Source organism: Hippoglossus stenolepis, chromosome 8, assembly GCF_022539355.2.
Source record: "Hippoglossus stenolepis isolate QCI-W04-F060 chromosome 8, HSTE1.2, whole genome shotgun sequence".
NCBI lineage: Eukaryota > Metazoa > Chordata > Actinopteri > Pleuronectiformes > Pleuronectidae > Hippoglossus > Hippoglossus stenolepis.
Window position 1 is genome coordinate 10,153,697 of NC_061490.1, and position 24,143 is coordinate 10,177,839.

Below are 24,143 nucleotides of genomic sequence, written 5' to 3' on the forward strand. Positions count from 1 at the left end.
TGAAGACATGACTGATGATGATTTACTCATTGAATAAAAATTCTACTCAAATGGGTCTTGTGTCCTCTGCAGTGACAGACCTCCTGCTGCTTCAATACAGGTAAAAGTAGAAAATATAATACTAAGTAGCCTGATGGATGATTATCTATTGGTTGTAGGCTTCTAATTTTCTCAAATTACTAAACAGTGAACATGTAAAAAAATAAACACCATCATACAGAAGGAAAAAAAAATTGCAATTATTTAAAATTGTACTATATTTAGTTTTTACTAGTCTACATCAGGATAACCATTTCAAACATTCTTTTTTGATTTTAGACTGCTATCTTCAAACCTAGCCAGGGAATACAGATGGAAATTAGCCTCTTGGCTAACTCATGAATATATATACAGTTTTGTCATCAATATGCACTGTCCCTGAAAAATAAACCTATAAAAATAATGAACAGAATATATACATTATAAACAGGATTTCACTTAGAAGCTATTGAAATTTGCACAACACAAATCTGAAAATAAAAATATTACTCTTAAAAAATTAAATTACAATATTTACTCACTCAGGTGAGTAAAGTACTCTGCCTTAAAAGGTTCATAGGGCTCAATCTGCTGTGGGTCATAAATATTTAGTAAAATGTATTTGTTCCAATGCCTCCTAAATAAAGAGCTGAAATAAAGTAACACAAATACATTTCTGAAAAGCCGAACACTTCAGTAATACTGTGTCCGGAATCTTTAAAATATTTGTCATGTCATCACAACAATCAGCATCTGTCACTACAGATGAAAGGTATTTACAATCATTTATTAACTGCAGAAAATGATGTGAGGAATTTTTATCCCAAGATGAGCAGCAGTAGTGAGTCGTAGTAATTGCTGCTGTTATTACAAGGCTTTACAGAGCAGGAGGCAAAGTCAAAATAAGACCTTGGGGAATCACCATCTATTCAGCAACTTCTTATTGTAGCTCTCCATGTTTGAAGCAGTTGCGCAGGAACAAAATATTTATGATTCTATTTAATTTCATGCAACATAAAGAGAATTATACTGTAGAGAGCAGACGAGCAGCAACTCCCGGAGGTGTCCTTGTTTTTTTCTTTGCCATTTCTTGTGAGAAGGCTTCTTTTTTTTTTTTATTCAAATCCTGATTAATATTCAAGCCAGCAAGGCTGCAAATTATTGCTAAAACATATCTACACAGACTGGAAATTTAACTGCATGATATACAAATAAGCATTATCCAGGTGTACTGTGCACACTTTCTCTGCATGCCTCCTAAAATAAAAATATATCTATGTAGCAGTCAGGAAAGTTACGCTCTGGTTTCCAAGTATCAGTGATCTAACAGCTATATTTCAGGGACAACAGAGCTTAGTCAATATGGAAGTGGGGAGACAGAGACCTTTATACAGTGGAGACCATGACTGATGCTAAATGTGTTAGATGCCAAGTAATAATGTGTGCAACATCAACACAGAAAAAAACCTGGAAGGGCACTCAGAGAGCACATTCCTTCACCAAGGCCCAACAGTCCCCTTATAAAACCACATTTAAATCCACTGGACCTGGATTTTTATTCGTGCCAAATTGTACACACTCATAAATATCAGTCCACAAAAGATGCCAGATTTTTGTCATCAAGATCAATGAAGTATTCTCTGTAAAACACTGTATCTGGCAAAGTTAATGAAATTGGGGGGAAAAATGGGTCCGCTCCAATATTTAATGGGTTCTTTCCTGACCCAACCACATCTTCCAAGTTCCGTGGTAATCAGTCTAGTTTTTGCGTAATCCTTCTGAATAACAGTTGCAGGCATGGTCAGCATCAGACCACCAAACAGGGGTTTAAAAGAAAGGTACACTAATTACATTGTGGGAAGGGAAGTTGTATAATCAAGTTCCTTCCATGCAAACTTACACATATGAACAACTTGATGCCAGCGAAACACTCATGACAAACGTTTCACTAATCTTCTTTGAGAAATGCTGCATATAAATAACCCTAAGACACAGAGGCTTCAAGTGGTTTAATTTGTTCCCAATCTGCAGACTGACATTTTCATTTCCCCCTCTATTGAAGCTGTTAACCCTAACCCTAATATTTTGAGTATAAAGAGGAAAGGGAGCATTTTTCCTAAATCAAACATGTGTGGCAGTTTGAACTGCACAAAAATGTCCCTGTTCTCTTGAGACGTTTGCAGCTACCTGCATGAACGGTCAAAATATAAAATCCTTGTGAAGTGAGATATATAATAGTTTAGTGAGTGATCCTATAAGTGGGTGGCTTTCTTGACTCTAACCCTCTCCTTATAGCTACATATCTAGATTTACAAGCAAAACCAGCCCACTAATTGTTGACAAGCTTAAAAGAAGAATAGAACTAGAGTGCTTTTAGTTGATTAATCCATCATTTAGAAGAAAATGTATTACAATTATTTTGATAGTTTAGTTGTCTCTTGTTTTCTCACTTCTCAAACGCAATGGATTGATGGGTTTGTCTTGTATTATTGTAAAATGATGATTTTATTGGTTTTAGACTTGGAAAAATGGTAATAAGGTTTTGCTTCATTTGCACTCTTGCTTCTTTGTGTGGTCTCTTCAGAATGACAGGTGCAATAACACAACTCTATACCACTGTCTGACTGAGATTTAATTGGCCCCAGTCTTACATTTTTCTTACCATGTCATGGTTCAGTAATGCTGGCAAGCGATAGGATCCAAACGCAAACATAAGGCACAGCAGTGTTTTTGAGGCAGTCAAGTGAGGAGAGGTTGCAGCAATAGGAAAAAATAGACAGCAGCAATTTTATACACAAAATATAACAAATCGCAAAAGGGCGGGTGGAGAGACATCTTTTTATAGCTTGGTGCAAATAACTGAACTAAAAAAAACTACAGCAAAAGATCTGTATTGTCGCTAGCAGAGATGAGATCAATAAACTGGTGTGACTAGTCTAGAAATAAATTGAGATGAGTATTTTTTTGTATTCCTGATTCTTGATCGAAGTAGAACTTAAAGGATTTAGTGAAGTGAAACTCCTAAAGTGTTTTGTGGACTCAAACACTTCACCCAGCCCTCAATGGGCATAGTGGTGAGTAGATAATGAGTGAATTTATTTATTATTCGGTTTATCCCTTTAATGACTGCATAGGCTGGTGTTTCTGCAGTATAACAATTAGTGCTCCTGGCTCTAAAACACAGTAAATTAAAGTGTTAAGTTTCACGACTTTAATTAAGAGAATCTGGTAAATAATCCAGTGACTGTGAACCTACAAGCACCATGAACATTAACAATCTTTCTCCTCTGTGGATTTTTATGCATTCACCATATCAAAAGAGGAAAAAGAAAGTATTAACCTTCTTTCTACAAGAGAGAGCTGCTAATTGCTGCCAAATATCATCGAGCAAGGCAACATAATTTACTTAGAATCCAGAGAGTCTTTTGTTCCTGAATTAATGGTCTGAAATCCAATGTTGCTAACTCAATCATGAAACTATATCAACTGTAATGGAGAGGCTGCTGGGGGAAAGACACCTGCTGAGTGATGCTGCATGCGTGATACATGATGCAGTAATAAAACAGTAAGGGTCGGTCTTCATTGTGGATGACGCGAGCGCATGAGGACCCTCTCTCTGACAATTAAGTGGACAAGGCTTTTTGTGCTCCAGCATGGTGCCGTCAACTCTGCTTCGGCCCATGAGTCAATTCCTTGATAATGACACTAAGGAGGGTTTACAAAACAAATTAGAGTGATGGAGTGTCAGATTACATCAGACCTTTAGTCCACAGTCTGTGGCAGAGATTAGTTTACAGGCTGGATTTACAGTAAAGAGTGTGTGTCCGTGTCCGTGTCCATCTGAGCATTTATGTGTCAATCTGCTGTTTAACAACAACAACAAAAAACACAAGCTCTTTTCATTTAAAGCTACTTAAATTTAAGTAAGAAGATAGATTTTCTGATTCATGGCAAAGACAAAGAACTTAATGCAAAAGATAAAATAATAATCAAAGAAAGTGCTTGGTTTGTTTCAGTCCTCCTGCAATACATTTTAATGTTTTATGTATATGTATCCACGTTTTCCCATCTTCCGTGTGTCAAAACTCAATTTAAGCAAATTATTCCTCCTCTGCTCCCCCTCTCCATCCTCAGACTTCCTTTACCCATCTTTTATGCCTGACAGTGGTTCCCCACCTACTTTTACCATCTGCCCTCTTCTTTACCATTTCAGACAGGGAAGCCTTCTCCCCCACCTCTGCTTTAAAAGCTAACGAAGCTGGCAGTGTACCCACAAAGGAGTGTGTGTGTGTGTGTGTGTGTGTGTGTGTGTGTGTGTGTGTGTGTGTGTGTGTGTGTGTGTGTGTGTGTGTGTGTGTGTGTGTGTGTGTGTGTGACAGAGACGGTGGGTGATCAGGAGAGACAGAAAGAAGGGAGGGGATGAGATGAGACAGCTCTCAGTGAGGGGAAGAGACTGGGCCACACAGATAAGCCCTTCTCCCCATCGTCAGCAAAGAGAGAGGGGCATTGTGGGGAGAGGATAAGCATCCAATTGATTCCGGGTTTGAAAATGGAAGTGTACTGTATACAAAATAACTTGAGGAGCAGGGCTGTTGAGCACAACAGCGCTGAGGGAAACATTTGGAGCCTCTGTGCTTTTTCTTTTTACCTGACTGTACTGACACAGCAGTTTGTATTGTAACCAGCTCTTGTTCTCTCACCGTCTCGTTGAAAATGTCAACACAATATATAGTTATTCTGACAGCTGACTCTGTCTCCTATGTGGGGAAGCTGCTTCACACCACTGGAGTTATAAAAAGAAATGCAACACAATAAGGAATTGAACTAGTTTCATCCGAATCGCAGCAGAAACGTAATTGAAATATATGAATTTGAGGTGCCATCTGGACTGAAGCTGTTGGGAAAAGCTCAGAAAGTTATGTCTTTTCCAGCAGTGAAGAAGTCCAGTTAGCTTGTTAGCGTGCAAGGGCTTTGTGGAAACTAATATGTCCTGACATGAAAAGAATAAAGGAGGGGGAGAGATAGTATTTCCAGTACTGAGAAATTATGCTGCAGGAGGATTTGAGTTTGACTAAGTAGGTCGTGCGGTCGCACGGTTTGTCCACTGTCATTTTCAGGCACTGTTTTACCCTATGTAGTAATGCAATGGTGATGAGCAACATGAAAGGTGTCCTAGTAAGAGCTATAAAGAATGCACAGCATGTCATGAGTGGTCCATGGTAATGTTGTTACAGGAGAGAGGAAAGGGTGAGATGAAAGCAGAACTCATTAAAGCAGAGGCTGCACATCACTGACCTCACTCACCTTCCTCTTTAACCCACAAATTATTTGGTCTGCTGCTCTTACACAAATAAAAATCAGCTGATAAAATATTAATAAACAACATGTGTTGTTGTTGTCATTTTAGGTTTCCATTAACGATTAGTTATCACTGTGAGCCGTCACTGTGATTTTAGCTTTAGACAAGAACATTGGTCAATTTGACCTTTAAGAATTCACCCTTTAACAACACATGACAACCATGATACTAATTACAGTGCATTCTATGTGCTATTTTCAGGACAGTCAGAGGATATTATTATGGTTCATTTAATATGGGGACAGCAATGCCAGAAACTCAAAGCTGACAGGACAGCACAGACAGAACATATATTATTACATTACATTACATTACATGTCATTTGGCAGACGCTTTTATCCAAAGCGACTGACAATTAGTGCATTCAACATCTATGAGGGGCCATTTAGGGGTTCAGTATCTTGCCCAAGGACACTGGCATGCAGATGTGGAACGACCACTCTACCCCTCAGCCACAGCTGCCCCCCTATTTAATTGACAATGATTTGTAAGATGACATGAACCCTTGTGGCCAAGAAATGTAATTGAGGCAGGATATTTTACAGCTCAACCATAAACTTTGTTTTAAATAACTATAAAATAACTAATTTAGAATTTAGAGTTTTCAGATCAGCGCATATTGGCAAACAATTAAAAGCTCTAATTAAAAGACAAACTAATGCAATCAATCTATGAATATAAACTCTTGGATGTATAAAAAACGGTGAATCAGAAAATAAAATGAATCAAACCACATCGTGAATGATCACTGCACAAATACTGAACGAGGTTTTCAAGCAACACTGACTCGTTCAATTCCATGAGCTGACATGGTGGTCAACAGAAAAATATGCATGGTGCTGGAAAACACACTTGTGCAGTGGTTGCGAAATTGTTCTTCTGTGATCAAATTATTAAACTTGTCTACAATGTCGAGTAGGTCAATAAATATTTGATGTGCCCTTTTCTAATGACTGTCTGCTGGCTTTACTTGTGCAGAACAAGAAGTCAAGGTTTTGTTAAAAGCTGTGATAATCAACACAGCACATTTTCTCATCTACTGAAATAGGAGCTACATTTTCGTCTGTAGGAAAAATGATAATCACATCCTGCAACATCCACTGCTGCTATAAATGAAAGATGAGGCTTTCAACAAGTTCTAAGAATCTCATTACATTTCCTCTTGTGCACTTTTGCCACATATTCCCATATGCTCTTCGTGTAACACATAAACCCTTCACAGCCACTGCAGGAAGTCTGGAAGAAAAGGTTCGCTTGAAGAGCCCTTGATGGGCAGCTCAGGGCTTTTTGATTACTTTTTGTCCTTAGTGGACCAGATCTGTCCGTCAATAACATGTAGTAAAGTTTTCTTCTGTCACATGACTAACAGCAAACCATGTCACATCTCTTGTGGAACAATTTATTCTCTGACAGAAGCAGAGCGAAAGGAAATGTGATGGTACAACAACCTTGATATCAAGTTTCCTCCATTTTGAACTTCCTTTGACCAGTCAAGTGTGAAAATGTGCGTGTGAGTACAGATTTTGAACAAATAGCTTAAAAAAACAATGATACAGAAGACCAGAAAAATGATGGGTAGCTCTTTTCATAAACATTTTATACTACAACAAAACCCATGAACAATTCACTGTGTATCATCTTGAAACAGAATCATTTCTTTCTTCACAAAGCCTCTTTTCCACTGTTCCAAAACCAGGTAACATCTGGCTTTTGTCTGCAATGGGAATGGATTGAATCAGCGACACTCCCGCATCAAATGACTTTTGCAGTAGACACTGGTTTTAATGGGCTCTGGCTCAAATCGGCAGTGATGGAAAACGGGTGAATGCACTAATTTGGCGAGACAGTGAGGTAAGAGAGAGCGCCTCGGTAGTTTTACTTTTGTGACATCGAACATGACGCACCAGGGAAAAAACTGAAATGAAAACTCTGCGACTTATAATGGGAAAGGTCTCAAATGCCTTTTGAGGCGGATTTAACCTACATATACCCACTAATTCTGTTGTAAAAGACGTATAAGATTGACTATCACTGTCTTTTCAGCAACAATGTATGAAAAGACACAGGACCAAAGTCATGATCCTTAGTGAGCTTCAAGCGATACATGACAGGTGAGGTGGTAGGAGGACTTTGTGCTTTCCCTCTAATTACCGTTTCATTCTCGTCTTCTCATGGTTTCCTCCTAACCTGGGCTCAGAGTGAATTTAATTTACTCTGATTTTTTAAAATCTTTTCTCCCTTTGTATCTCTTTTGGAGCAGACATCCACATAGCAACGGCGCAGTAACACCAGAGTGGCTACAGATAAAAAACACTATTATTAATAAATGAATATGTATAGATCAAAAACCTTGTCCTGCACTTATATACAAACGATAAACTTGTTACTCTTTAACTCTATAAATTCTCTAAATCGTATAAAGAAAATTTAAGCATTTACATAAAGCTTCAATTAAAGATTATTCCTACTATCATAAGTACATTAGTACATAAAGATCAGCCTATTTAAACTTAAGTTTGTTAACAGAAGATTGAGAATTGTGTTTTTTAGTTCAAATATAATTCAGTTCCCAAGTTACAACAGGAGGCCAGCTCTGTTAGATGGGTCTATGGAGCAGGAACGAACAAAAGATAATTTGTCATTACTGTGTAACAATAAAAGGTCTAAATATGTACATTCAGGCTAATAGAATGCCAGTACCACACATACTGTAGGTTATTCAAAGGTTTTTATACTACATGTGCAAAGAGAAGTAACTCACATTCATTTCACTCATACCTGAAGTAGACTCACTGTTCTCAGCAGTGGTACATGAGATGAAAGTAAATATACTGTATCCTGAAGTGAAGCAAATGTAATATTTTATATCCTTATCTATAATATGGCAGGTAGCAATAATGGCATAATCGTAAGCAGAGGAAAGGAATAAACACAGTAATGTATGAATCACTGCATCTTTAGCCATCCCTTTGTGATAGATGAGCCCACACTAGACATTTGCAAAGTACTGTTGAATGAGTACAGCTTTTATATGATGATGACTTAATGTGCTGTGCTATTTGCAATGAGCCCTGTGACAGGATGCATGTGACTGTAGCAATGAAGAAACTGCTGTTTGTCTATCACTTCACATTAAACTGCAGGTGTAATGTTGCTAATTTACATGCATACGTACACTGCATGACCATCTATCACTTAAAATATACAGCGAAATGTAAAGTTGTATTCATGCTCTAATAATAAAGCCGATCACTCACTCAAAAATAATTTGCACGAACTATATGTGCAAAATGGTCTCATGTCTGACTCATATGCTAAAGCGTGGTGCTTAGAGGACCACGTGGAGCTGTCAGCAAGCCTGCACTCATGCCCCAAGGCACTTGAAAAGTGCATGGATAAAAATAATGTATTGATTTACACAAGTTGATTTACAGCACCTTTACACAACACATCTGCCAGTCTCGCCATCTACCAGCTGACTGCCTTTTGTCTTTGATATGACAATGATGTACGATCTCTTTGTGACTATATAACCAAACACGCAGTCTTGCACTTAATCTATGTATCCGCCATCAAGTCAAAGTTTGTGCCTGCATTTCAGCAGTTCCAGCAGCAAGTATGACAAAATAATATGCAGGTTTTGGGGTGGCTCACTGGCGTTACAACATTCTTGACTGACATACAGCTTTTTACACAGTTTTCCCCCTGCTCAGTCAACCTTTTGCTGTATTCCTGTCGAAGTATAAAAAGGAAGCAATATAAAAAGCAGTATGCAACATAACAAATAACAATAGTGACAAAGTGAAGAAAATAAACAGCCGTGGTACTGTAAGCATATAAACAGCGCTGGGAGGGAGTTTGGATTACTTACAAAATGATGCAAAAATATTGTAGCAGTTCAACAGTAACACACTGGAAGAACTCAATCCTGCAAATAACCTAATCTCAAATTTTCTCTTTGTTGTGTTTTTGTCTTTATTTGTCTACAACAATGGATGGTGTTCATTTCCCTGGTATCATTTAAATCTTTGCTCATCCTTTCATGACATTAAACAATTTAATTATTAAACATCTTTTTGTATGACCAACCACGGGTTAATCTTTAAAATATTGTGCTTTAATTAACACATTTGATAAAATTCCGGGTGAAGTGAGGAAAATAAAAACTAATGAAATTGAATATATACTGTATATTTAAAATGAATTTGAATTATTATAAGTAATATATTAAAACAAATTTGAAGAGTATGATTTTTTGTAATAAATGGACAGACTTCAGTTCCAGTTTTGATCGTATAAAAATGTAGTTTGCCAAAATTTCTAGAGATTTGTAATAACTTATTTATCAACACTGACTGAGCAGAAGCATGAAAACAAAGTCAAGTGGCACTTGAGCATGTGCGTGACCAATACAAATCTTAATAGACAGCATGTTCTAGAATGTAGGTCAGAAATCACGACAGATAATAAATCATGGTCATCCACTGATGCAACAATCGGGTTAACGTTTACAAAATATGCACTTTTAAAGCGAACAAAAATCCGACAAATGTTGCCATTCACCACAGGAGAACTCAGCTGACTTTAAAATAAAGCAAGAATGAAAGTGAATAAACTGCTATCACATCCCTTCGTGAGAGTTTGCACTTGACCCATGTTTCTCTTTCTTCAATCTGTCTTTTGAAGTTGCCATTTCAAATATGTTGTAATGGCTTCACCTTAAACTGCCATCTCATATCAAACAACCCAATAAAACTTCAAATAAAAACACAGAATGCACCACATGCTCATCTACAACAAAGAAAACTCACCACAGAATACATATATCTTACCTGATCCCACGGACAGATGATCCCACCAGAAAACATAAAAAGGTAACCCATGGCAACCAAGCAGGCCCAAATGACCAGGGAGAAAATCCGTAGAAGTTTCTTGAAGATGGACTCAATGCAGACAAGAACAAACACAGCCAGGAAGATGGCCAGAGCTGTGGGCACAGTGATTACAAAGGCCACATGGTCCTCAACGCTCTGAAAAGAGATAATAAAATGAGAGAGAAACAGTGAGATATATGGAGGATCTAAGAAAGAGGAAATGTACAATTTATCGGGGAAAACAGGAATAATTAGAGGGTTTTCCTAAGAGATGTAAGTAAAAGAATAGAGTAACACTCAAGGGGGCATGAAACAGCCACACTGTGTAATAAAAAGACTCATCTCTAGCTCCCTCTCAATACAAACAACCAAGGCAGACATGATTCATCCAGAGAAGCAGTAAATACAGAACAGTCGCTGCTCTGATATTATAAAACACACGGTGTCTACAACTAAATTAACCCTCTTTTGCTGGATGTTATCTGAGAGGAAATTAAACAAATGTCTCTTATCTCTATGCGTCCTCCAGTAGCTTTAACTTGTTGGAGACACTAGATACAGTGACGAGACTCAGAATGAAGGGCTGGTTAAAAATTCAGAGTTTAAAATGTTACATCAAGGGGGTGAAAAGGTAAAAGCCATCATGAACATCTTTCAGGTTCTGGTACTCACAGACTTTCCTCGGTCTTGTAACATATAGTTGTTGTTGATTGCTGAAGCATATCAGCATACAGTATATATTCATTTTAAACATGAGTATGCAGTGCAGTGCATAGCTTTACATGTAATCAAAAGGAAAAATACCACCCACTCTGTTTCTGTGCAATATTCCCTGAGCCTAAAGAGTACAGCTCCTACATGACTGGATGTCACTGATCATCCCGATGGAGTTATTATGATGGAGATAAGACAAAGACTCACATTTAAAAAAGGTAGGATACAAATTTACACAAATTCAAATTAATTTTAAAAAACGATATATGTAATAGATAAATACCTTAGACTCAGATGACCTACATCACTTTTGGAATGCCACAAAATCCTCTTTTGTACTACATTTTAATATATTAATTTCCATGGCTCTGTGGAGGCACATTTAACATAATATGTCTCTTTTGCATGTCCCTCGTGAGTCTAGCTCAGGCCATAACCAATGATTGTGCACCACAATGAGTAAAACTAGAGGGATCCAAACAGTTAAATGAAAAGCTAAAATTATGGCTATAAGGGTTGAATGTACAGCAGAGCACTCAATACACAACTGAGCTATTAAAAACAAAAAACTTTAAACTGAACTGGAAAGAGGAAAAACCCTAAAAAGCCCCCAGTGTTAACCAGTATAGCAAAGTTGAGTTCATTCATAATGGATTTGCTGCTGCAGCTGCTGCCTTTCTGGATCACTTAGATCTGAAAGTTCTGATAAAAATTTCAGGAGTTTCTTCAAGGTAGGAGGACAGCCCAGTGAAATGAGTTGTTTCAGCAGCCTGCCTTTGCCAGGCTTCATTCCATCAACGCATTTCTAGTGGTGTGAAAGGGGATGAAAAAAGGGTCAAGCGTGTGGACATGTAGGCAGATGTGTCACATCCTCACAGCCACATTTGTTTGTGAGGGCCAGGAAATCTTTCTAAAACACAACCAACCAAAATGTGAAAAACAACCTCAATAGTCTTGTGTAATATTGTTATTGGTTATTTAGTCTTTTTAATTAAATAGAAACTTACTGCACAGTGACACAGTTTCCATATTTTACATGTGTGCGCTCCTTATTTATTTTTGATCTTTAAAAAATCCAAATATTTAGTGTTTATTACACAGCATGATCCAAAAGAAGGGATTTTTTTTTTAAGAAATCATAACAATTTGTTGTTTCTATATTCATTGCAGGTACTAATCACTGAAACATAATTTTATTCATTCCATCGTTTTTTTTATTTTTTTAGAAGTGTCCTCGCCATCAATCCATTTTTCTGCCAGACTCTCACAGTGCTTCTCTTTGCATCACCCCCACCCTCTCTCTCTCTCCTTTAGCCCCTCACCTCCCCTCTGTCTCTCTCTCATACACAGTCAATGCACTGGGACAGGAGAGGATGTGTGTGACTGCAGAGAGCCACAGAGAGTTTGTCTCGCCCAGAGCAGAGCTCCAAAACAGCACAGGATTTAGGTCAGCCAGCGAGCAGAATGAAGGGATGATAGGATACAAATAAAAGAGAGAAAGATATGAGGAGGTGAGAGATGACACATGCACGAGAATGGAGAGAAAGAGGATGATGGAGAGAAAAAAAAAAGGGAACTGCAAGAGTCATGGCTATACAGCACAGCGATAGAGCGAAAGAGGATTTAGGACAGAGAAAATGAGCAGTGGGCTAACAAGAAAAGACATTTATTGAAATGCGTGTTCATAGGAAGTCAAAAGGGCAAAATTATATTTTGTGTCTAAAGGGAAATATTTTCTTCAGAACTGGAACATTTAAAAAGGCCTTTTTATGTTGTAGAGCAACAACTTAACCGTGCAACATAACTCTTAATTCTCTTTTAATTCAGTTTTAGCTGCAATTTATAGTGTCCACAATGATTGTTTGGGTTAAGACGGGCTCTGAAAGATGCAGCGTGTCCGTCAGTGCTCTCTGTCTCTTTCAGTGTGTTTTAGACTAATCCCTTCTTAATGGCACACTCAGCCTAGACAGGGAGAGGCACTCTCCTAATGCAAAAATGTAATTAAGCTATAGAAGGTTATATTAGAACATAATGTTGTTAAAACTCTTTTTATAGTGACATATAATCAGGCAGGTTCTTAATAGTTAAAATTCCATTTCCATATTACAAATTATTTATATATTTTTTTATGTCTTTGTATGTTACAGCGTGCCTTGACTTGACTGCATTGAATTTTTCAGCTTTTTAGAGCAAAGATAATCCTGTCAAAATAGTGACAGAGGGAGACAGATACTAGTTCAGTCAACCATGAGCTCAGACAATAACTAAGCCCCTTACACCCCCCCTCACTTTTATCTCACCCTTCTCTTCACATTAGTGCTGCCATGAGGACCACATGCTGTGAGAGTATGCATGTGTATAGGTATAGCACACGCACGTTTGCATGTGTGAGTCAGAGGGGAGCCCACCTTTTGTATATGACAAGCCAGTGGTTTCTGTACGTGTGTGTGTGTGTACATACGCACATTTCTGTGTAAGCCAGTTTGACTATGTATGTTCATGCTTATAGACAGGGCTGTAATCTCCCAGTCAACTGGTTATTTCGTTGGTCCATATGCTCTTTTCCAACCAAGCAATAACTGGTGTTATTCATAAGGACAAATGCACAACAATCAATTGCCTTCCAGGATTAATCCATTATTTTTGGCAACATGTGTAACTTACTAACGTTCACTGAACTACTGGGATTCAGTTAATTGACACCACATCCATGAGGTCGAAGTTGTGGCAGCATTTTGTTAAAATTAAAGACCGAAAGGTTGAGTGTAAACTTTGCAAACGACAATTTACATATCCCAGTTCAACAACCAGCATGAGACATTTAAAACCTGCAAGCTACCTTGACTGTGAGAGGATGCTGCGTCAGCTTTGTGTTAAAGCCTTGGGGCTTTGGCAGTGAACATATCAGACTTGGCATATTTCAATGTGTTTGGTTGAATGAGTAGGTAAAAATAATTTCAACTTCAAGTAGAAGCTTTGGTGTTTATATATAATTTATTCAGGTTTAGAAGGATACCAGGTAGAGTGAACCAAGATTTTCAGTCAAACAATATTTTCCTTGGTTATAGAATATGTCAGTCTCCAGTGTGTGCACACCCACGTGCCTAAATGTACCTGTCAACACTGTTTGCAGAGCTTTGATTTGAAATTAATTTTATTCACAGAGGGATAAGTATATCTTGTTGCAGTATAACAACATCCATGTGTTTGTATGGTCCTGGCTGTTTATTTATACTTTTTTGATTTGAATAATGTGACTGTGTGTGCATGTTGTGTGTGAGCAGCTTACCAGTCCTGAAGCAAAGAACACAGTCAGCAGAGCCAGGCAGGCTCCCATCACTATGAGTAGCAGGAACACAATCAGGGGATGCTGCTGGCTCATACAATAGTAGGACTCGTACAGCCAGTCGGGGGACCTGTTCCTCTTCTCCTGACCTCCCCCTCTATCCCCTTCACCAGACTGCCCTCCCCGGTCCAGGAGATACCGCTTCCTCCTTATTGCTTCTTGCCACATGGATCTTGGAGCCGAGGAGGAGGGAGGGAAACCAGCCGAGGTGGTCACTGCTGAGCTATTACTAGTTTCCAACACTGGTGAGGAGCAGTTGCTCTGCTCGGCTCTCCTGCTGCTGTTGTTCCTGTTGGGGACCCTGCTATAAGAGCTCCTGATGTCCGAAGTATCCTTCGGTTCCTTCTCCACCTCCTCTCCTAATTCCTTCAGGCGGAGACAACTGAGAGCTGAGGCTGAGTCAGAGGAAGCGTGCGCTGGCCGGAGAGGTGGCAAAAACGCACCAAGGGTAGAGCGCAGCATCCTCCTCTTTCTCCTCCTGCCAACATGTTGGAGCGGGAAATGAAGAGAAGTGCAGAGACTGAGTGCTCTTTAGAGTGAGAGAGAAAAGTGGGAGGGAAGTGAAGGGAAAGGGGAGGGGGGATAAGGGGGAGGGGAGGAAGAAAAAGAAGGTGCAGCAGGAGGGAGAAGTCAGCGAGCGAGAAGAAAATAAGAGTGGAGAAATTAGTACTGTGACATTTATGCTGTATGCATAATGTGATATTGATGCCATAATTATTCAAACTGAGAAACTGGGACTGGCAGGTTAAGGACAAACAGTTTGAGCGGCTGGACCTTAAATTTACAGCTCAATCTCAGAACCGAAATAGCGCACTCCATCACAAGTTGCACAGGTTTAAGATTTGTACAAACAGCTCTCACAGGTTTAAGATTTGTACAAACAGCTCTCACAGGTTGAAGGTGCAGACAAAAAAGGGGAATTATTCATCAGTAATGATCAGGTATTCTGTTTTGAGTCTCAACCCGACCAGAGCCCGAAGCAGTTCATTTACATATGATTATTGCTTGTTTTCTACGATTACAGACTTATGGAGTGTAAAAACTCTGCCCAGCTAGATTGACCGACCCAACCCGAATATCAACTCAACGTGTTTGTCTGAACTCTGCCAGGCACGTTGGGTCCCGGCGTGCTCAGGGTCGGGTTGCCACACTCTACTTGACGCCACCTGGCTGCCCCGTGTACTTGAATATGCCACAACTTTTTGAATTATACATTTCATATTTTTGTCACATATTTTCTTCATTAAGAAAACATTCATTCAATTCAAGTACAATTTACAGGTTCATAATATTAATTTAGGGGTCAACGAAAATAAGTTCAAATAAAAAATACACACACATCTGTTTCAGCTCTTGGCCGACCTGTGATTGGTCAACTGCTGATCTGACCATGAGGGTTCATATTATAAAAGTGTGGACAATCATATCCCCCCAAGAAAAAAAGATCTCACTTGGTGATTTGTGCTATTGCTTTGCTGTAGAGCTGTGGATCTCTCTCGCTCTCGAGCAGACCTCAGCATCGCACCTGCCCTCTCTGTGCACCCTTCATGGGAGTGTGCATGAAAGCATACTACACACGTGATCTCCATAATCAACCCACATCGGCACGACTCCCACCCCCTACCGCCACTGACAGAATGTGGAAAACTTAAACCTTTTATATGAGTGGAGAAATATGTTCACCTCAGATCAGGAACAAAAATCCTTAACACAAACATTTATTCAATCAAACCATTTTTAATCTCAGTGCATCCTTTTGTAATTATTGTTATCTTTCACAGTCTGCATCGTCTTATCTATTTCCTTTGCTCCAACAAAAGACCCAATTTCCCCACGTGGACCATTACAGCTTCATCTAATCTGATTTAATTAGAATTCATTTAGTCGATTTTACGAAATTACAGTCAGAGTATAAGGTAAAACATAACACAGCAATGAACGCAAAAAAGATATTGATTCTTTTCAAATAGCACTGAGAGATAATGGGAGTGGTGGTGATGGTTTTAATGTAACAACCACTGGTGGGCTGTTAAAATAGTATCTACCTTTTTCCTGCACCATGTTGTTTTCACTTTTCTCATCGTGATCACTCCATGTACATCATTACCCTTTCCTTCACCTCCTTCCTCTAATCTTTCCCTGCTGCCTTCACGTCTTATTTTGTTCTCACTGATTTCACCGCGATCTTTAACCAATATCTTCCCTCTGCTCATGATTTACAATCCTCATTTCCCTCTTGATCCTTCACACCCTCTATTCTGTCCCCACCCTTCAGCATCTGCCTCCATTTCCTGAACCTCAACTAATGTATCTCTTACCTCATCCTTATACCATTTCCAACTCCAGTTCCTTTTCCCACATGCCTTTCAATTTTCCCCATCCTCCCCCCACCTCTCATCCTCCCTATTGGGGAGCTCATTCCATTCCATCTCCATCTCGACCTACTTCCAACTCCTTTACTCCACCACCCTACACCCTTCTCTTCTTTTACACATCTTCTCTCCTGTGCCTAAATATAGTTCACGGGGTTTGATGTGGATATGTGTTGTAGGTGCAGGACAGAGAGTAATATTTATATAAAAAATGCAGACATTTAGTTGAGAGTTGTCTCAGTCATGCTTTTCTCTGTGAGTAATGAATAACACTTACAGGACATGCAGGAAATGAGTAAAATTCAGAGACCCACAGTGAAATTATAAAGCTTTTCTGATTCTACCAAAACTATTATTTGAAATTTAAAATTTGTCGTTAAAAAAAAACATTGAAATGAAATGTTGGCAACTTTTGAAGTACAGCTGATGAAAAATAAAACAAAAATATCAAAAATTAAAATCAGACACCTTCCAACACGAAATATATTTCATGAGGAAATTTGCCACAAAACAAAATTATGCATCACTTTAAAACTTTCATAGAGCTCCAGTAATTACAATGTAAATAAAACACTTTTTTCACAAAAGCCACTTTGAAATGCGACAGTGGGAAAGGCTCAGGTGCATGTGAACAATGAAATGACGTCTGACGTCAATTTACCTGCATGTTTTCAGGGTCTTAGTATTGATGCTGGCTCAAAGTCAAACTTTAGAATAAAAGAACCTTTGCACCATCAAATAATTCTTCTGGTTGTTTCCATGGTAAACTCATAATTATGCTTGTGCAAAGATATTTTTTCCAATATGATACATTTGTCACGGCACACAGATTGGACCCATTAGCACACAGAATGAAATGCAATTTGCATTTCTGTGAGGTTTTACAATTATGACCAAAAAAAAGATGTAATGATGTTTGTTCACTTTTGTGCTAAGGCGACAAGAGCAGCATCTAAAATCGACTGTGACGTAAAAAGGAGGCAAGATGAATGCAACACACATTTGCACACAAGAGACAGTGAAAGAACTGACAGATATTGACCTATTCAGGGTTAAATTGAGGTCAAGACAAAGCCGACTCCCTCTCCCCATGCGGAGTCTGTTATGTTCACCTCTCTCTCACACACTCTCACACACACACACACACACACACACACACACACACACACACACACACACACACACACACACACACACACACACACACACACACACACACACACACACACACACACACACACACACACACACACAATGATTACTAGTTTATCAATAGGCAAATTGAATCAGCTGATACATCAATACTGGTGCTTATAGCAGCCAATAAAGAACAATAAATAATACAATTCTAAAACAGAACACAAAACCTCCCAAATCTCATGTGTTTCAACTATTTTGGTCCAATCATGATGAGTTATCAGGTTCAACTGCATCACGGTTTAGCATCTGTGTCTTCATGGTAAAGGAATTATTGTCATGTGTAATACATTACTTTAATTATAATTACCTGCTGCCCCTCATTCCTCAGACATGGCTGTTGTCGTGTTTGCGTCATGGGTTGCTTGTAGCCCTAATGTTGATGCGCTAGCGAGTTATTTTTTAATCCACACTGAAAGTGTTTGGCTCAGTTTAAGCTGCAGGAATTTCTGAGGGCTGCATGGTGCGGGGTCTTTTGCTGCCATGAGGGAGGCAAATTCATGACAAGAGAAAATCTGTCACACAGCCAAGAAATATAGTTGAAGCGAACGATGTGCATGGGAAACTTATCTGATTCTCTCAGTTTCAACTTTAAAGCTGTTACACTAACCAACTATAATGTCCGACCACACACACACACGTCTAAACAGCTAGAACCTGCATTACAAGATGGATCATTAGACTGGTTGATGAGTACTTGAAACCATAAGGTCACTTAAAGTTCCACCAACACTAGTGCCCCATCTCACCAAATTAAAGTGAAAAAAAGAACAAATCCTGGATCCACATACAAAATTAAATGGGTTCTTTCTTGGGTCATGTACCACCCCTCCTCAAAATAAAATTTGAAGCAAATCAGTTCAGTAGTTTCTGAATCACCCTTCTTGCTGAGAAACACCAAAAAAAACACAACAACCTTGGTGGAGATGATAAACATGTTGAGAAAATAAATGACAATGGAAGCTGAGAAATTCCTCTTGCCCCTCCCCTCTAGTTGTATTGTTCCTGGTGTTGAAGACACCATTTCTCATACAGCAGCATACATAGTGGTTCCTTATGGTAAGAAAATAAATTGATTTTATAACTGCATAATACCCTGCAAAGCAATACATCAAAATCGTTATACTATGCATTTTTGCTTTAGAAAAAAATATACATCAGATGTTTTTGAACCCTCATATTTGCGCCATCCTTTAAAATGCTCTTTGGTCTGGCCTACACTGCATTTCTGTCTTTAGCAGTCGTTTTCTTCACTGTCAGAATAATTTATCTGTTTTCTCTGCAGGGGACTCTCGCATTCAACGAACTCCTTCAGCAACAACACGTGATGCACTTCTTATCTCATTACCAAGCACCACGGAGGGACATTTCATTTACCAAGAAAACCTCCCAGGCCAGTTGTTTATGGACAGGAGGGATAAGGAGGATGATTGGAAAGTTCCCGGCTTGAATTAATCGCCCTAGACGTATCTCAGGCCTTTTTCTTACATTTTATCAAAACATTATTAGCCGACAAATTGTACACATTATGTCAGGTACAAACACGTAGATAGAAAAACCACATGCAAAATTAAAGAAAACAACTTCATCAATTTGATGACACTTGAACTGCAAAAAGTCACAACACATGTAAATACAGACACGTGCTGCAAATTGTGACAAGGGCAACGGAAATGTTTCCAGGGGACCCAAAAAAGTGATGGACCTGGCTGTAGATTGATGCTTTGTGAAGTTGTACAAACCAGTACAAAGCACAATACAAGAGAGATAACAAGAAAATTATAAATATCAAAAATGAATACATAAAGGATGTGAATAAAGCACTATAATGTGAAAAATAAATATTCCATATAAGTAGATAACTGAATACGAATCGTAACAACCAATACAATTATTGTCTTTGTCAGAGGAGTAAAAAAGTGAGTTAAATTGTCCAATTTCTTCCACTATATTAACATGAGTCTTGAGCGACCTCATCACAACTAGACAGCTCTACATACAGGTGTGAATGCCAGACTGTTTAATGGTCCTCCCTATTAAGAGTTTACATATATTAGACTCATATTTGTATAAAGGAAATCACATTTTAAATCAAAGTTGATTTTGAGACACATTATAATGAAAGTTACAAAAGCTTAAATGTTGTTGGCAACTTTTGAAGTACAGCTGATGAAAAATAAAACAAAAATATCAAAAATTAAAATCAGACACCTTCCAACACGAAATATATTTCATGAGGAAATTTGCCACAAAACAAAATTAGGCATCACTTTAAAACTTTCATAGAGCTCCAGTAATTACAATGTAAATAAAACACTTTTTTCACAAAAGCCACTTTGAAATGCGACAGTGGGAAAGGCTCAGGTGCATGTGAACAATGAAATGACGTCTGACGTCAATTTAGCTGCATGTTTTCAGGGTCTTAGTATTGATGCTGGCTCAAAGTCAAACTTTAGAATAAAAGAACCTTTGCACCATCAAATAATTCTTCTGGTTGTTTCCATGGTAAACTCATAATTATGCTTGTGCAAAGATATTTTAAAACAGAACACAAAACCTCCCCAATCTCATGTGTCTCAACTATTTTGGTCCAATCATGATGACTTATCAGGTTCAACTGCACCGCGGTTTAGCATCTGTGTCTTCATGGTAAAGGGCTTATTGTCATGTGTAATACATTACTTTAATTATAATTACCTGCTGCCCCTCATTCCTCAGACATGGCTGTTGTCGTCAAAGTTGATTTTGAGACACATTATAATGAAAGTTACAAAAGCTTTTCGCAGTCTTATTTGGTCTCTTTGTTTTTAAAGCTCATGACAGTGCAGGCTTTTTGACTAAAAACTGATTTCAGCACTTATATTTTAGACTGAATATAAAGTAGTTTAAGTGCAAACCAAGAGGAGTAAACACCTTTCAGCTAATACATTTTCTGGACGTGGTCCTACATGTATAAAAAAAAATGTTGTTGGATGTTATAGGATTAAATTATGGTATATAAAAAAAAAAAGGAACCAAACTCATTACTTAGCAAATGATTCCTTTCTGTCTGTTTGTTCACTTTCCTAAGTTCTCCAAGCCTCAAGATTTGAATCTCAAACCCTTTTAAATCTCCGATAAATATGTTATTTTTTTCAGCGGACATGGTTACTTGTGCTTTTTCACCTCCATTATATCCTTATTCATGTACTTCTTTTTGTATTTTAACCATTTCTTTTACTTGTTGTGCAGAACTTTCTACTTTGAGTTGAAATATTATTATTGTTAATACTTCTTCAACATTCACAGGAGACAACACTTAATAATAGCTATGATGAGGACAGCTTACTTTGTCAGCCATGACAGTTGTCTGCACTGCACAAGATGTAACGTTGTACCCTTCCTCTGACATAACAACAAACAACACACAGTCACCACTTCCTTCTTTGAGATCAACAGTAAACCATGTTACCTGCATGAACAGTGACGCCATTATGGACCACGTGTGAGACTGTCATCTTCTTCTTCTTCTTCTTCTTCTTCTTCTTCTTCTTCTTCTTCTTCTTCTTCTTCTTCTTCTTCTTCTGTGCAAATAAAGTCCAAACTCAGCAAACATGAGGACGCAGTTTCAGCTAACAAGCTAACGTTAGCTTTGTGGTGGGTTTTCACAGGGGCCATTTTGACACGTGACAGCAGGAGAAGCTCAGGTGTAAATGATTCAGACTCACCTGGGTGTGTCCTTCCTCCTGAGAAGAGTCAAACGTGTCTGCTGTGAAATGAAGCCTGTTAGATCCTGCTTTTATTTCGAATGCAGCAAAACCTGAGCTCTGAGTGTTTCTGCTCTGGAAGTAAATGTGTAGAACAGCTCACCTTCCTCCCCTGGTCAGTGGACGGTCTCTCCAGAAGCCACCAACAGGGGGCGCATGTCCCCAAACACAACGCACTGACAGGCTGACCTCTGCCCCATCGGGAACCATTTAGAAAACTTATTTTATTATTTTAAAGACATGATCATTTTATCAGATCTGTAAACCTGTGGAAAGATAAGGTAAAAAATGTAGGCAGTACATTACATTTGCTCAACACCCACCAGTGGGTCGTATGGTGGGATGTAAAAGTACATTTACTTTGTTGTTGTAAATTCGTAATGTATCTGCAAGTCGATTTATTTTCAGGTGATTTTCACTTTCACTCCACTGCATCAATCAGCAAATATCTGTACTACTCCTTTTACTGCATTTTTATTTTTCATTGTGTTGTGAGACTTAGATGAAAGGTGGTCCACCGAGCAAGAGGAGTCCCTAGAAAAGGAAATCAAGCTGGAGGACGCCATAAAACTCCTGATCCAGCAGAACATTGTGCTTCAGGTACGTTACACCAAGTCATTCTGATTGAATAATATTGGATTGTTGATTTGTTTCCGATTCAGACTTTGAAAAAGACAAGAGTGAAACTTATGTTGTCTCTGTGTTTTCAGGAACAGGTCTTGAAGACCGACAGCTACAAGGAGAGGGTCAAGAAGGAGAAAGGGGAGAAGAAAGAAAGGAAGAAGAGCGAGAAGGAGGAGAAGATGGAGAAGAAAGAAAGGAAGAAGGAGGAGAAGATGAAAAAGAAAGAAAGGAAGAAGGAGGAGAAGATGAAAAAGAAAGAAAGGAAGAAGAGAGAGAAGGAGGAGAATGAGGGGACGACGAGGAGGAGGTTCCCCTGTTTTCTCTTCAACTTCAAACCCTCCTAATCTCCTCTCCCATCCTTTCTCTCCCTCTGCCCTGTCAATCATCCCCTCATCCCAGCTCCCCCCACTACCTTACACCTTAACCCCCTACCCTCTCCCTCCCTCCCCTCCCCTCCTCACCCTCCATCTACCTGTATGTGTTAGAAAATGAAAAAGAACGATCTATCAATAACAGTGACCTTTCCTCTGTCTAGTGATTCCAGAAAGCTCTGTCAGTGTGTGACTTGTATATCTCAAGGACTGTTTTTCTTATCAGCTACACACATGTTTATTCAAAGGCCGATTGAAGAGCAGTTTTTGTGACTGTTGTGATTTCTTTTTTAATAAACTTTTAATAAACAGACAACCAGCGCTGTGGCTGATGTTTGGTCCACAATCAAAATGATGAAAACCAAACATTTATATGTAAAAACAACTAAATATCTATTTATATTTTATTCCTTTGTATTTTAGCTGGAAAACACACATTCTCCGCAGCACTATCCTTTTATTAGATTTAATTATATTATTTTGAAAGACACTGACAGACTATGTATCTACTTAACTAAGGTATGTTTACTAAGTTTTTCTGCTTATTATTCTGCATCAAAATATACAGAGGCTGTACATCACGTAATAACTCCGCTGCAGAGATCACATGGTTTTGTTGACACCCCATCGACACCGGTGTCGGCTATCCTCACAACAAACTCTCTTTATGTCTTCATCCCATGGGGCAACATCCCGGGCTGAGCGATGAGGCCAATACGGAAGTGCAAAAAGCTGCAGTTCACTGGGTGGCCACTTGAGGCTGGCTCCAAGAAGGAGTCAATTCCCATTGACTCCTTCTTTAACCAACAGTGGTGTGTGGAGATTATAATCTTATCTAAACTGTCTAATTCACTGTAAATTCCACAACAGGCTAAATAAACAAGGTGGCAATAGTAATGGTGGTTAAACCAGCATGTAGCAGAACATTTGTGAAACATAGTTACTATCACATGCAACTTACACATGTAGCGTATTGATATTAACTTATTAACTTATTAAAATTAAAATCAAGTCACAACCAAACACACGACTCTGTAGTAGTGTAGTTAATTTGCTTCAATCTGTTCATTACACGTGTTAAATAAACGGTTACTTTTATAACAATTACATATTAAAAACCACTTGAGGCATGTAAGCATATGATTATGATAATAGATAAAGCAATAGGTTTTGTTGTTGTGTAGTTTCAAGGTTACTTACCTCTAGTGAGTTCGTTGTAAAGATCGCGACCATCCTGAAGCAACAACACCGCAGCGCTAGCCGGTTAGCAGCCGCGGATAGCATGTAGCCTAGCTCCTTAGCCTTAGCTAACCAGGTAACGTTGAGCTCTGCGGGCGTGGCTCAGCTGTCAGTCTTCACTCGCGCTCCTCCTCTTTGCCCATTCATTGGTTAGCCCGGAACTAGGAGGAGTCAGCACCGGCAAGATGGCGTCGGGTGAACGCCTACTACTAGCCTAATTTTCACTCTTCAGAAACCAACGGGTGACGTCACGGACCCTACGTCCATCTATTTTATACAGTCT

General features: G+C 38.8%; 1 protein-coding gene across 2 annotated transcripts in view; it reads right to left on the reverse strand.

Moving 5' to 3' along the window:
• Positions 1-14,844, reverse strand: part of adcy2a (adenylate cyclase 2a) — a 55,481-nt gene extending 40,637 nt beyond the window's left edge. The window contains exons 1-2 of one of the 2 annotated variants that reach the window (XM_035164743.2): positions 14,255-14,844; positions 10,210-10,407 (exon numbers count right to left, since the gene is read on the reverse strand). In XM_035164743.2, the coding sequence (XP_035020634.1) occupies positions 10,210-10,407; positions 14,255-14,773 (717 nt within the window). In that variant the 5' untranslated portion in view covers positions 14,774-14,844. The remainder of the gene's footprint in view (positions 1-10,209; positions 10,408-14,254) is intronic. The other variant, XM_035164745.2, reaches the window with a different exon arrangement.
• Between the last annotated feature and the right edge of the window lie 9,299 nt (positions 14,845-24,143).